Raw genomic sequence first — 14928 nt, forward strand, 5'->3', positions numbered from 1 at the left:
TATCTTTGGCATCAGTTCATAACCAAAAGCCAAATACTTTCCTCGGTGGCAAAACTATTAGACTTCGCTGGATTCCACTGATTCAAGCAAAATTTCTCAATCAAGAACTGAATATCAAGATCATAGCAGGCGTGCAATCTGCCAGCTAATCCGTCGACAATTCATACACGTAACCGGTACCAACAACATCGGGGTTCCGTCCAGCGCAGGAAGGGTACACTCAGAATCAGCGAAAATTAACAAGATTAAATGCCCTAGCGATCACACTACAAAAGGTGCAGAGACTTCAAAGCACCCACCAAACACAAGCACAACACATTGTAGAAACTAACCAAGCACACTAAACACCAGCACTTCAACCATTGTTTATCCTTCACCCCAAAGATAAAAAATCAGATCGGAATGACTCCGTTCTCACCCGCAAATAAGAAGGGTTTTCGACATTGTGTGTGTATCAAATGAAATAAAGTGAGATCTAATCAAAAAACCTGTAGTGAAATAATAATATCTTTACAAAATTATATAATTAATGTAGTTATTTAATTTAATTTCAAAAACAAGTGCAAGTGAATATGTGTACATCATTCGTTTACAATATATGGTATAAGATTTTGGCGATAGTCCAAAAACATCAATTTGTCGAAAGTCATTGGATCAAAAAAAAAAATATCCAATAAATTTTGTGTGCAGAATCAAATTTCTAGTCTTTTTGATTGGTAAAAATTATTTAAAGATGGTCTCTCGGCCGTGGACGAACGACGAACCACGTCCAGTACGGCAATCAACATCAACTCATGATCAACACGTTAATAAAAAAAAAGGAATTGGTGCTTGAAAACCAACGATTAACAGTCAGAGATCTTACTGGTATCGTTGGAATATTGAAAGAATCAGTTAAAACTATTTTGAAAGATCATTTGGTGCCTAAGAAAATTTAAAGTACGATTAGTACCAAAATCACTCAACCACTACGACTAGCAGGATTTCGTGAAACGATTTTTGCTGGCGATAAGTCTTGGATCTAAGTTTTACGACTCGGAAAAAGACAATCAAATTAATAAAAAGGCGAGAAACAGCACATTAACCAAATATTTATAGCGGCACAAGGTAAATGTAGTTATATAAAATAAAATTCAAAAAAGTAAAGAAGGGCTAAGTTGGGATGTAACCAAACATTTGCTACTCTCGGTGAAATACATTCAGGCGTTGAAAAAACTTTACATTTTAAAATGTTACAAAATAATTCAACATTCATTATTTCATGATATCGTGAATAGATTACAGTCAAAGACCTAATTTTATAGATCGTAAACGCCTTTAATTTCTTTATTAAATTTTACTTGGTGTCTGCGATAATAAACTCAACCAACTAGAGCGTTGGACTAAATCGACTACTATTTTCACACATGAGTAAACATCAGTATATCCAATACTACATATTTATTCGCTTAATTTTGTATCTTACATATTGACCGATATGCCTTCTGATCAAACATAATAAATGAACAGGTAAGGAAGGAATAAAGGTTCAATTATAGGTTCCATAACCATAATCAAATAAAAAGCTCATCAAACCAGCTTTACGAGCAAACCTGTTTCCAGTTATTGGTGCCCTACTACAACGCTATGGCTATAACCAGCACGGTACCTATCGATTGAATTTTGCTTTTCCGCCATAACCATAAACAGCTGTTTGCTGTTTCTTTATTTTGTATTTCTGTGGTTTTATTTTGATCATTTGTTATTATTGGTTCTGATGAGTTTCATTTTGTATATTTTTCTATATGTTACTCATTTTAACATATGTTCTATAAATTTCTTCACTGCTCATTTATTTGCTTTTAGGAGATAGAGAAATTAATAGAGCTAATCGAAGAAGGAATTTTTCTCTCGAAAACTCGTTACGTGGACTCATCAGATGTTGTCATCGCTCATGCGTCTGCACCATATAGCAGAACGGGAATAATGAGTGACTTATAGAATTTGGTTTTACTCGTCGAGAGAGGAATTTACTTCTCAATTGCCTACTCGGTCCGAAGTACCGCCTATTGGAAAGAGTTATTCTGCGTTGGATTTCAAGGATGACATTGTTGTTGCTGTTAATACTGGTTCCAAGATAGACGAAATTATCTACAACTTCGATGTTATGACTGTCAACAGTCATGTGGGAGCCATGTCGCGAGTGCGACGACTGTTTGTTTAATGACAAGAGATATTTCATCTTGCCTTCGTTCACCACCACACCCATTTGCTTCACTTCCCTATCCATTCTGACCAATGATATCAATATCATCGACGTAAGCCATCAGCGGTACATTCTTATAGAAGATGGTATCTTCTCTCTTTAGTTCTGCAGCTTGAATTATTTTCTCCAAGAGTGGATTGAAGAAGTCGCACGAAAGAGAGTCGCCTTATATCAAACATCATTTGGTATCGAACGGCTCGGAGATGTCCTTCCCGATCCTGACGGAGCTTTTGGTATTGTTCAACGTCAGTTTACACAGCCGTATTAGTTTTGCGGGGATACCAAATTCAGACACCGCCGCATAAATGCAGCTCCTTTTTGTGCTGTCAAAAGCATCTTTGTAATCGAAGAAGTGGTGGTGTGTGTCGATTCTCTTTTTCAGGTCTTTCAGATTAGGCGTTTGGTAAATATCTGATTAGTAGTTGATTTTCCAGGCCTAGAGCCACACTGATAAGGTCCAATCAGTATGTTGACGGTGGGCTTTAATCCATAATTTGGGTATGCTCTGCGCATCAGTCTCTAGATCACCTATGGGGGTTCCACAAGAGTATAAGTATATCCGGACTTGAAACTTTCTGCTAGTCGCCGATTTGAAAATACTACATACAATAATACAACTCTAAAATTAGAATGTATATTCCTTAATAAATTCTTCAAATGAAACAATAGCACTAAATTCTACAAAACAATACTACAAAAAAACTTACAGAAAAAAAATTAAATTGGATTTGAACTGCTTACATAAGTTTTTTTTTAATTTGAACCAATAAGAGAATATGTCATCAAGAAATACTATTTCCATTAGTGCCAGCTTTGCAGACATTCTTACTACATACAATGGTTCTATCAACTGACCGGCATATTTTTCTTGGACAAAAACAAATTAATCATTTTTCATTCCGCCAATATTATGCGTTCAGCAAAATTTCAGGACAACAATAAAATTCTATAAGTGCGACGCCAATGCTTAAAGGACAGGGAGTTACCACAATAGTCTGACCACATAGAATTGCTGAAATAAATTACATTTCGGTGCTCGATAAATTCGATTTTAATAAAAAACAATTTTGTTGGCTTATAATAAAATAGGTAATTATGCGACATAATAATTTTCAGCACAAATTCGGCATTCGGAAAGCTCAATTCACTGATATGTAGATTTCGATCGTGTAAAAACAAAAAACATCAGCCGACACAACCGTAAACGGAAGTTGTGCCGCCCCAAAATGAAGCCGATGTATCCAGAGCTGTGTATACTAACATACTTATTCTGAGAAACTGGCTTGTGAGGTTTATTTTGTAAGGTTTGCAATGAGGTTATTCTTGCTCACCTCATAAGAAAAAAACGCAAAACATTCACTACATGAGGCGAAAAGAACTTTGCTGTGAAGCAGTTTTTTTCAAAAACAAAGAAGACAAAATAAAGAAATGGACAACCAAGAAAAGTGAGTAATCCTGCAAATTTATTAAATTTGGTGCATATATAATATTTTCATTTATTTTTAGAATTTCAAAATGTGAAAGAACAACTCAATAACAGCTGCAGCATTACAGGGTATTATTTCAACAAAAATATCTTTTTATCCGCACATGTATTAAACACATACATACATATTTACAAATAAAATTTTGCCTGAATTATTTAAACATAAATATATATATGTCTTTCTATTCACACTTAGAAGGAAGTAAAATGTAAAAACAGCATAAGTTACATATTTATGTATTGTAATAGACAAATACTTATATACATACAGTGACGAGCAATACTGTAACACCCCACAGTGATCCATTCTAAAATGACGTCGAAAACAAAAATAAAGAAGGACTTTAATAATTTAATTTTTGTTTTCAATTAATTGTAGCCTTAGCTTTATTAAAGTAAACAATTCAATATGTTTAAAAGTAATAACGTAAAAAAAGCTCAATGTTACAGTTTTGCACTCGATGTAATGTTAAAACATAATAATCAAAAAGTTAATATTTGTTCCAAAAACCTTTAGATTTTTTTAAAGCGTTCAACCGGTTGGGCATACTTTTTGTATATTGCATTCCAAACTTCTTGAGTCCGCTCCCACAACTCATTTACCCCCTTAGGAGGATTAGGGTACTTCGCCAGGTGCGCCTTGATATGACTCCATAAATTTTCGATTAGACTCATATCCGGTGACTGAGGGGGCCATGTAAGGGTCGAAAATTTTTGTCGTTTAATCCAATCTTGTACAAGGCGAGCCGTGTGATTCGAGTCATTGTCTTGCTGAAAGATAACTTTTTCAGCAGCAAGACCCAAATTTTCGATGACTATCGGCAAATTTGGTTGTAAAATGGTCAGATACTGCTCCTTACGTATGATTCCATTAATGCGTACCAGACGACCTATACCGTTTTTGGCGATATACCCCCAAACCATGATTGACCCGCCACCATGTTTTACAGTTTTGTATATGTATAATAGATAACGCGTTTGGAAGAATAGTTCTTCTATTCTATTTCAATAAAATAAATGCAAATTTCTTTAAAAATATTGAAATTATCAAAACAAACACAACCGATTTTGTATTGTGAGGTTTGCTTTCACACATCAGAAATTTGAGCTTTTGAAATAACGTCAACATAAGGAAAACCTCACAAGTAACAAGCCCCTCACAATAACAAAAGAGATAACCAACTTTTTATGGCCGCAATTGAAAGAAGTTGATCTTAACAATATCTGGTTCCCACAAGACTTGGCTACGTGCTACACAGCACGTGCAACAACCGAATTATTGCGAGAAAAGTTTGGAGATTCGATTATTTAAAGAAATTTTGAATGACCACCAAGAACTTGTAATTTAACATTATTAGACTACTTCTTTTGGAAATATTTGAAGTCATTGGCTAAGCAATAAGCCAGACTCTCTTCAAGATTTAGAAGTCAATATTGAACGTGCTTTCATGACATACGGCTTGATATAGTGTAAAAAGTACTAGAAAATTTGCTTCATCGAATTCGTTCCTTCAAGAGAAATAAAAAACATTGAAATTTCTCACCTGTTTGGCTTACTTATGGTATGTATATATATTCACGGCCAAGTAAGACTAAGGCTAAGGTTGTATCCTTTTTTAAAATTGCAGAAAATTATGCTCACTGAATTTCACTCAAATATCTCATAGATTTATCGATATATGTGTATGGTCCAATGGAAGAGTACAAGTCCTTATATTCGGTAAGTTAGAGCTAAGGAGACCGTCTTTATCCAATTTTAACACAGCGGTACACTACTTATTATCGGGAAATGATTTTCTGAATTTCTGTAATATATTTCTCAGATTGACAGATATTTTTTGGTTGAAATTGGTCAGGTAAATATGCGATTTCATTTAAAGGGCGATGCTTTACCCTTTGCCCAATTGAGTCATCAGTTTCTATGAAGAATTTTCATCTTTCCGAACCATCTTGGCTGTGTAATTTAATGTTTCCGATGACTACTGAGTTATACATACATATGCAGGGTTTTTTCGGAAAGTAATATTACTGATTTTCTTCCGCCGCGACTGTACTTCGGAACGTGCGTGCACGCACTGGATTCGGTAGAAGGCATTCCTAGCTAACAAACGAGTGACTGGTCAGTTTTCTCCGAGCACCTGGAGCCGACTGCAGCGTTCTATAGAGCCCTATTATATTCTGTGTGAAACTCGGTAAATCTGGCACACGCCAGCGTCTCCTCGCCCAAAATGAATGGAAGGATGAGCAAATCGAAAGTGAAAACGATTGTCTTTTTTGACATCAAAGTCATCGTTCACAATAAATTTGTTCCTCTGGACAAACCGACAATGCCAAGTTTTACGTGAAAGTCCTCAAGAGACTGAAACGAAGGGTTTCACAACGACAAAGCTCCGGCTCAAACCGTCAATGCCAAGTTTTGCGTGGAAGTCCTCAAGAGACTGAATCGAAGGGTTTCACAACGACAAAGCTCCGGCTCAAACCGCCTTTCTTGTGAACAGGTGCCTAACGAAGACCGGCATTCCAAATCTTCCGCAGCTGCCCTACAGCCCAGATGTGGCTTCCCGGAATTTTTTCTGTTTCATTGCCTGAAAAGGCCGATGAAAGGCAAACATTTTGTAACGACAGAGGGGATCCAAGCAGCATGCACCTCGGCTCTTAAGGCTATTCTGGAGAATGCCTTCCGTGACGCCTTCAACTAAGAACTCTTTCATTCGAGTTTGGAAGATTAAAAAGCGAAACAGCACTTGTATTTAGCTTCAGTACCCTTGTTTAAATCGAAGGATTTTTGTAAAGAATGAACTACTAGGCAATATCAAAAAATATTTTTGCTCCATCAGCAGCTAAACTCAATTTAAATGGTTTTATTCAAGATAAGGATCCAAAACATTCTGCTTTACTAGTTAAAAAATGGTTTTTGTATAATGTAAATAAATACTCCTACATCCTTTCCAGAGTTCAGAGTATGGTGGCTAAGGGAAGTATTTGTCCGATTCAATCTATTTTTGACATACAGACACACTATTATAAGAGAAGTATTATCTCTTAATTTCAGTTATATATATCACACATTGACCGACATTTTCGATCAAAAGTCAACTATAGGTACCCGGGTCTGAATATTCGGAACCTAAGGGCTTGAACGGTTTTTATTGGATTTAAACAATTTTTGGTCATAATATATGAGCAGTAGGCGTGGTTGTTGTCCGATTTCGTGCATTTTGTACTGTGACATAAGAATGTAGGAAGAATGCCACGTGCTAAATTTTGTCTCGAGATATGGGATTTCACCAGAAAGTGTGCATTTCCACGCCCATCATCAAATTTTTGTCGGTGGTAAAATTTAATGTCTTTGACATATTTAAGTATTGATTTATCGCGCTGTTAGTAGTTTTTAACAGTACCGTTATATCCATTTTCGCACTGTCGGTAGAAGTTCTTATAAGATTTGTACTCAGCAAATTTGGTTGTTGTAGCTTAAACAGCTTAGGAGATATGTATATTAAACTTTTTTGAGGGCGGAGGCACGCTCACTTTTTGTTTGCAACAGATGGCCCTTGCTGTTGCGATACCTACAGCTTAATACCTTAATTTAGTTCTTAGTTATGGCACTTTATATGTTTTCGGTTAATGGCGATTTACGAGCGTGGCAGTGGTTCGATTACGCCCATCTACGAACTCGATTTTTTTTTTACTAAGGAACCCACATACATACATAGTTTCATCGAGATATCTCAATTTTTACTCAAGTAGTCGGACGAACGGACAGACAAACATATTCATATTTTAGATCAGTTTGAGTAATATGATTGGTTCAAATGAAAAATTTCTTTTTTCCTTGTGTTTTTAAAACTTAAGATTAAAAATTAATTATAGTAATTTATAAAAGAAACTAAAAGATTTAAAGCGAGAAGAAGAATTGCTCAAGTAAGAAGTTGCGCAGAGGATTGTTGAATCAGAGGGTTTATTCAATAAGTTTGTGAACCACAAGATCACGTAGGCTTTGATTAAAAACAAACTCAAATCAGATTTATGTTAGTATTTAGTTAGTTAGCTTTTTTCATAAGTAAAATTTTATTTAATATGTAGCTTGTTAGTTTTAATTTTTAAGGAAATTTAACACTTTATATCATTAACAACAGAGGTATCCTACTCACGTTTAAGAAGTGAGCTGAATACATACAGCTTTGCAATAGAAAAATGTCATGCTATATTAAACATTTTAATGTTCAAGTAGATTTAAATTTTAGTTCTTTAGAAGGACAAGAATAGCACAACATTAATGTCTTATTGAAGTTCAATGGAATTTTTGTTATAAGCATACATTAGTTTATTTTCAAAACTTGACTCAGGTTTTAATCAAATAAGGTTGAACATACACATAGTTGCTGTGCAAAAGTTTTTATAACAATGTTTTGCAGACACTTTGAAATATTTCTCACGTCTTTAAATTCATCAATGCACTCGAACTAAGCTTTATTGCTATCTTTTCGGCACAATCCAAAGTATTAGTAGTATTAAAAAGTTAGCAATCTCTTATTTTATTCTTTTCGGTTCTATTCTTCGCGGTCCATAAGACCATTTTTCCACGATTCTGTTAGAATACATATTCCTAGCTTTTAGCTCCAATGGTCAAACTCAATAAATTAAAGCGTGTATACACTTGATATAAAATCCGAACATTCAGGATATTACTACTAAAATTATTGTGTTTAAACATATTTTCTACTCACTTCGTACTCATTCATTTTTAATATATCTCCGTTAAAAACTAAAATATATTGTCAAGATTTAAAATTAATACAACTATCATGAAAATGGCACCTGCTTATAACTAAGTAATACTGTTCACTCTCTAATAATATTATCAACTCGAAAAACCAGTAATTAACACATATGTACATATTTACATATTAAGTTCGACATTTGTTCTGGTTTCTGCTTTCTCGCTACTTGGTAAAGTAAAATCAGGCTGAATAACCAATCAAAAGTTCCGCAGTCACAGTTAAGGTGATTTATGTATAACTGGCTTTTAAAAACAGACCCGTAACCCGTGGTAGAGATATCACCAAATATAATGAATTTCGTCATTTCGGCTGACTTTTTATAAGCCATAGACGAGAGAAAGTTTTTAAGTTTTTTGATTTGGGTGTTGCTGGTCTATAGACCATATTGATACCATTGATTTTGAAAGCAAAAGGAGTTTTTTGATTTTGTTAAACGCTGATTTAATTCAGAGAAACGAATGTTAATAAAACCCTTTTGAAAACTTGGGTTAGATCTATGTTAGAATATGGCTCTGTGGAATAAAACCCTAGTTACCAAATCCCTTCTGACAAGTTAGAGGCTGCTAAACAACAATTTTTACTTTTCAGCTTAAGGCAAGTCCTTTATACCTTTATTTAAGAGTAGGGAATCTCTTGGCATAAATTTAAATCTCGGTTCACTTTTTGAGGCAGTTAAGACCCTTACTGTTAAATTGTCATGATTATAATTGTCATTCCTGCTCATTTGATTTATCCCGCACTTTGCGCTTTGCCAGCCACAAATGCTAGCGCTGAACGAACCTTTTCTTCTTTGCGTCGAATCAAACTTGGCTCAAAAGAACGATGCTCCATTAAAGATTTAACGGCTTAGCACTTCTCAACATAAACAACGTCATTTTGTACTGTAAAATAGTAGATGTTGAATTATGCATAAAAAATAAAATTATAGTTTATCGTTACAAATTTCTTAAATCAAGTTCAAAATTAAATAGTTCCTTTACTTACACAAAGTTGAAACTCCCAGCGTAGCAGCTGTTCAATCAATTTCACAAGAGATTGTGATGTATCCAGATACTCAAGTGCTCTCAATCTGCCCTTAGTCTGAAATACTAAAAATAAGCAAATAAATTGTTTTCGAGCTACATTTAAAGTAATAATGGGAAAAGCTACTATTCTGAGCTTATTGGAACGTGAAAAAGTAGATTTTTTTTACTCCCAAGAACTATCCAATCGCAACATCGCCAAACAGATAAAGCGCAGCTCCAGAACCGTTGATAGATATTTAAAGGATTCAGAGAAATATGGAAAAAACTATAAAGGAAATAAGAAAGCCCTATCTGAACAATCAGTACGCAAAATTGTTAGAATTGCTTCAAATTCGACTGAGTCTACACCTAAAGCGTTTAAAAATCGGGAAAAACCCCCTCTGAATGAACTACGCAAAGAAAACGGCTTCGATTCGCGAAAGAATGCATGACGTAGACTGTTTAGTCGGTCACGCGACTTAATGATTGACGTTCAGTGGTCTTTACTGATGAAAAACGTTTTAACTTAGATGGCCCCGATGGTTTTCAATACTATTATCACGATATCATACAGTCATGGTATGGGGTGCCATTACGTTTTATGGAACGATTGACTTGGTTTTTATCGATTAGAAGATGAACGGCGGTCGCTTCAAAACATTGCTGGAGTACTTATTTCCACAATTAAGAGATCTCTTAGAACCAATTCCTTGGATTTTTCAAGAAGACAATGCTCCCATTTATAACGCCCGTGTAGTAAAGTCGTTTATTTCGAGTCAAAACAGACCCGTAACCCGTGGCCACCATATTCTCCAGATCTTAACATAATTGAAAATGTTTGGGGCTGGCTAACACGGAAGGTATACGAAGGAGGAAAGCAATGCGGAGATAAGGAGACATTAACTGCAGCTATTAAAGATGCTTGGAGAGAAATTTCCTTGAGCTACATAGATTCCCTGTATCATTCTATGAATGACCGGATGTATGAAGTTATTACTAACAATGGAGGAAGTACTCATTACTAAAATTATTTTATTTTGTTTCTAATAAATCAAATAGTTATGCAGACTAAAAATTAAAATTAAAAAAATTCTTTTCTTATAAAAAATTTAAAAGCTTATGTGCGTCTATTCTAATGTCCAAGAAAAAGGCATCTTTTTTGTGAGTAGCTTTAAGAAAATGTTTGAAAACACACAATTTTGTTAAGTTTGAATAAATATTTGAATATTATATTTAAATTGTCATTAATTTATCCATGTTTTTGCATTTCAACTTTTTTTCAATCATCATTAAAATAATAAATATTTAAACAATTGTAATGCAAGTAAACGTGCGTCTAACCTATTGACCAACAGTGTATGTATAAAGAGCATCTAGTTTTCAAGAATAAATAAAACTATATAATTTGACTTCAACGATAATTACATCTGAAAATTAAAAAATTTTGCAAATTTCATTATTTCAGCAAAATTAAAGTTCAAACATCTGAAATTTTAAAGCTCGTTTTAACGAAAGGCTTATTCTAGAGGTCACAGCCTATTTATTGATTTCAAGTTTATTTAATGGCGAATTCGCTGAACGATATATGTAAGTTTTAAAATATTGCAATTGTACTTGTATAGCTAATCTACAGTGGATCGCGCTTTTCTAATGAGATTTTTTGCATATCCAATTCCTCAAAGAAATTGATTCTGGCAAATTCTACAAAAATAAATATGTATTAAAATGGGCTAACCAACTTCATAAGTATAACAATACTTTCACTTACTTCAGTTTCGTTTGTGACATTAATAATTTTATTTTTGCTATTTAATAATAAAGGATATTCAAAAATTAATGTAAGATTTAATTTTTATGTACTAAAGTAGTGACAATCCTACAAAAAAAAACAACCGATGACAATTTAGGCTTTGTAAAGGTGGAGGGTGAAGAAGTAAAACTTGTCTTCATTATTGAACAACATTTCAAACATAATAAAAACTTGGCGGCCGCAGCTCGAAAATTTCATATATTATACGCTGTAGTGTTTTAACTGCATCAACTGCTAAGATTAATTGGAATGGCGACAAATTTAAATCTTGAATTAATTTTGGGACACCCTGTGTTACATTTTTTAATTAATTCAAAGAATACCATAAGCCAAAACAATATATCAAATACCGCGAGTTTACATTTATGTACATAGATGTATTGAATACTAATAAGTTATTATATATTTTTTTCAATATTTCTTTATTTATTTTATCTGTTTGGAAAAGCCTAACAAATAGGTATTTAAATATTAATTCTATTTAATACTAAAGAAGCTAAAGAATGTGGTTGAGCTTTTTTGGCAGTACGTTGCTCTCTAGTAGGCTGGTAGATCACTTCTTTTAAACGTGTTTGATTGCAGGAATTTGCCAAGGCAGTAACCAATGGGTTTGGAAGTTTAAAAATATACGTCATTCTACTGTCCTCTATCTCCTTCTTTACCATAGGAATATCAAGATCTTTATGAATGTTTTCATTACGCATTTACCATGGTGGTGGTATGATTGCATTGTATAACAGGACTTTGTCTAGGCTAAGATTAGAATTTTTATTTAAAAGACAATTTAAATTTGCTGCTCTTAACTTCATGCAAGTAACTTAACTCTTTATATATTTTCACCACGTGGGGCTTCGATCCAGGTGAATACCAAGATAAGTTACTTCATTCGCTTTTGGTTCTACGCCATTGTTTATTTTAACTGTCCGACACGTTTCTGGTCTTAAGCTTAGTACGCAGCTCTCAAGAAACGTAAAAACTTCATATAAAAAAACGCTTCAGAAACGGTCAAGAAACTTTCCTGCGATAAATTTACTTGTGCTAGTACGCAGCTCTCAAGAAATCTAGTACTAATTTTTGATACTTTTTTCAGTAAAATGTGAATATGGCAAACCTGGTTTTGCGAAGAAACATCAAATCAACAATTGTTTCATGAAGTAAATTCGAAGTAATCGTCAAATTCATCCTAAATTAGTTGAAATCATTATTATGAAGTATATTCCATTTTGAAATGTTGTGTAAAAGCTACCAATCATCAACAATATTTCTTAAATCTCAATGAAAATATTTATGTTACCATACACATACACACATACATATTACGCACAAAGTTTGTTTTCGTTGTTTATTCTCTCTTGCTCTTCTAATGTAGATCATTCACAATGCGTAACCTGCTGTCAAAATTACTTGAGAAATAATGTATTTTTTTTCTTGAGCAATTCCTTGAGAGCTGCGTACCAACCTTTAGCGAGAATGTAACATGTTTGCATTTTTGCTCATTAATATTTGTACGACAGTTGGCTAGCCATTCTTCGACAAAAGTTAAGTGCTGCTCTAACATTCTTGATGCTCTGATGGGGCACTTGTTACAGCTTACTAGAACTGTGTCATCCGCGAAAGTGTATGTCAATACGTTAATAGCTGTTGGGATGTCTGCTGTTTATATTATGTACAGAGTTGGGCCTAACACGCTACCCTGAGGTACACCAGCCCTTATTGCTCGTTCTTCTGATATGAAATCTGTTGCTTTAACTGGAAAGTTCCTGTATCTTAAATATGACTCCACAGTTTTATGTCATTCGTAATGTAAAACGTTTTAGAAAATAGCTGAACAGTACTCTCTGTGCTCGAATGCTTTCCTGATTTCATTGGTAATTATATTTACTTGCTCTAGAGTGCCATGTTTAAGCTTAGTACGCAGCTCGCAAGAAACGTAAAAACTTCATATAAAAAAACGCTTAAGAAACGGTCAAGATACTTTCCTGCGACAAACTTACTTGTGCTAGTACGCAGCTCTCAAGAAATCTAGTACCAATTTTTGATACTTTTTTCAGTAAAATGTGAATATGGCAAACCTTGTTTTGCGAAGAAACATCAAATCAACAATTGTTTCTTGAAGGAAATTCGAAGTAATCGTCAAATTCATCCTAAATTAGTTGAAATCATTATTATGAAGTATATTCCATTTTGAAATGTTGTATAAAACCTACCAATCATCAACAACATTTCTTAAATCTCAATGAAAATATTTATGTTACCATATATACATACACACATACATATTACGCACAAAGTTTGTTTTCTTTGTTTATTCTCTCTTGCTCTTCTAATGTAGATCATTCACAATGCGTAACCAGCTGCCAAAATTACTTGAGAAATAATGTATTTTTTTCCTTGAGCAATTACTTGAGAGCTGCGTACCAACCTTTAGCACGAAAACCGAATTGGTGCGTTCGTATTTTATTATTTTCATGGAGAAAAGGAGTCATCCTTGATAGCAACACTTTTTCAAATATTTTAGAAATGCAGGGTCAGAGACTTATTGGTCTTTAGGAAGACGGCTTTTTTAAGTCTTTCCCAGGATTATCTATCATGATGACCTGCGACTTTTTTCACGAAATTAGATAGTATCCGAAACCAAGAATTGCATTAAAGAGCAAGGTGAGCACCGTTGTAGCAATATTTGGTATTCAATTAGCATTTTTGAAGTAATTTTATCGTGTCCTGGTGTTTTTTTCGAATTTAGCTCTCTTATGATTCCAGTAACTTCAGAAGTAGAAGTCCCAATAGACACAAGCGACTCTTTAGTGGTATTGACCAAAGTTGGCAACTTTAAGTTGTTCTATGGGCAATTAGGTTGAAATACCTTTTCTAGGTGATTTGCAAAGCAATTTGCCTTTTCCTCATCACTACATGCCCAATAACCATTTAACTGTCTTAGAGGCTTTTGGGCTTTCTAAAGGGAGTTTTGCTTGCTAGAATTTGGACACAGTTTCTTTATATAATTTTCAGTGTTGTGCGTGCAGCAGATTTCAGTTGAAGCAGAGCTGAAGAGGAGCGACTTAATTGCCATTCACGTCTAGCTCACCTTTTCTCATTTACAAGTTTCTCTATTTCATTATTAGTAATCTTTCTAAAACCAACAGGTTTATTATTTCTTTTTGGTGTTGCCAATACAGCTGCATTAGTTATTAAATCATTAAATTCTCTTATACTATCATCAATGTCTCTTCCTGTATTTATCATATTGATGTCGCTCAAATATCAAGAGCTGTTCGTATAACTTTATTTGTACAGGAGAATGATCAGATGATAAGTCTTTTCAAGAGAGAGTGTTCAAAGTGTACGGGCGTGTGTATTTTATTCGCTCCGTGAATTCGGTCTTTACAAAGAAAAATAATAATAATCAAACAAAAAGTAAAAAAACCACACAAATTAATAATAATATACGTAAACAAATAGTGCACGAATCAAAAAGCGAAAACAAATAAAAAAATCAAATAAACCCCAATGAGTTCTTCGTAGCCTCACCAGCAAGGCCATAGGCATTCCTTAAATGCCAGATTCAGCTTTGTCGACCCAACAACAAAACAACTACTCGC

General features: G+C 34.1%; 1 protein-coding gene across 6 annotated transcripts in view; it reads right to left on the reverse strand.

The window, feature by feature from the left end:
- Positions 1-8574, reverse strand: part of LOC126765059 (homogentisate 1,2-dioxygenase) — a 219227-nt gene extending 210653 nt beyond the window's left edge. The window contains exon 1 of one of the 6 annotated variants that reach the window (XM_050482659.1): positions 8462-8574. In XM_050482659.1, the coding sequence (XP_050338616.1) occupies positions 8462-8476 (15 nt within the window). In that variant the 5' untranslated portion in view covers positions 8477-8574. Of the gene's footprint in view, positions 1-4000; positions 4035-7885; positions 8073-8461 lie in introns of those variants that run through there. The other 5 variants (XM_050482662.1, XM_050482664.1, XM_050482658.1 and 2 more) reach the window with 5 other exon arrangements.
- Positions 8575-14928: the final 6354 nt, after the last annotated feature.

This window comes from Bactrocera neohumeralis, unplaced genomic scaffold (genome assembly GCF_024586455.1).
Source record: "Bactrocera neohumeralis isolate Rockhampton unplaced genomic scaffold, APGP_CSIRO_Bneo_wtdbg2-racon-allhic-juicebox.fasta_v2 cluster10, whole genome shotgun sequence".
Lineage (NCBI taxonomy): Eukaryota > Metazoa > Arthropoda > Insecta > Diptera > Tephritidae > Bactrocera > Bactrocera neohumeralis.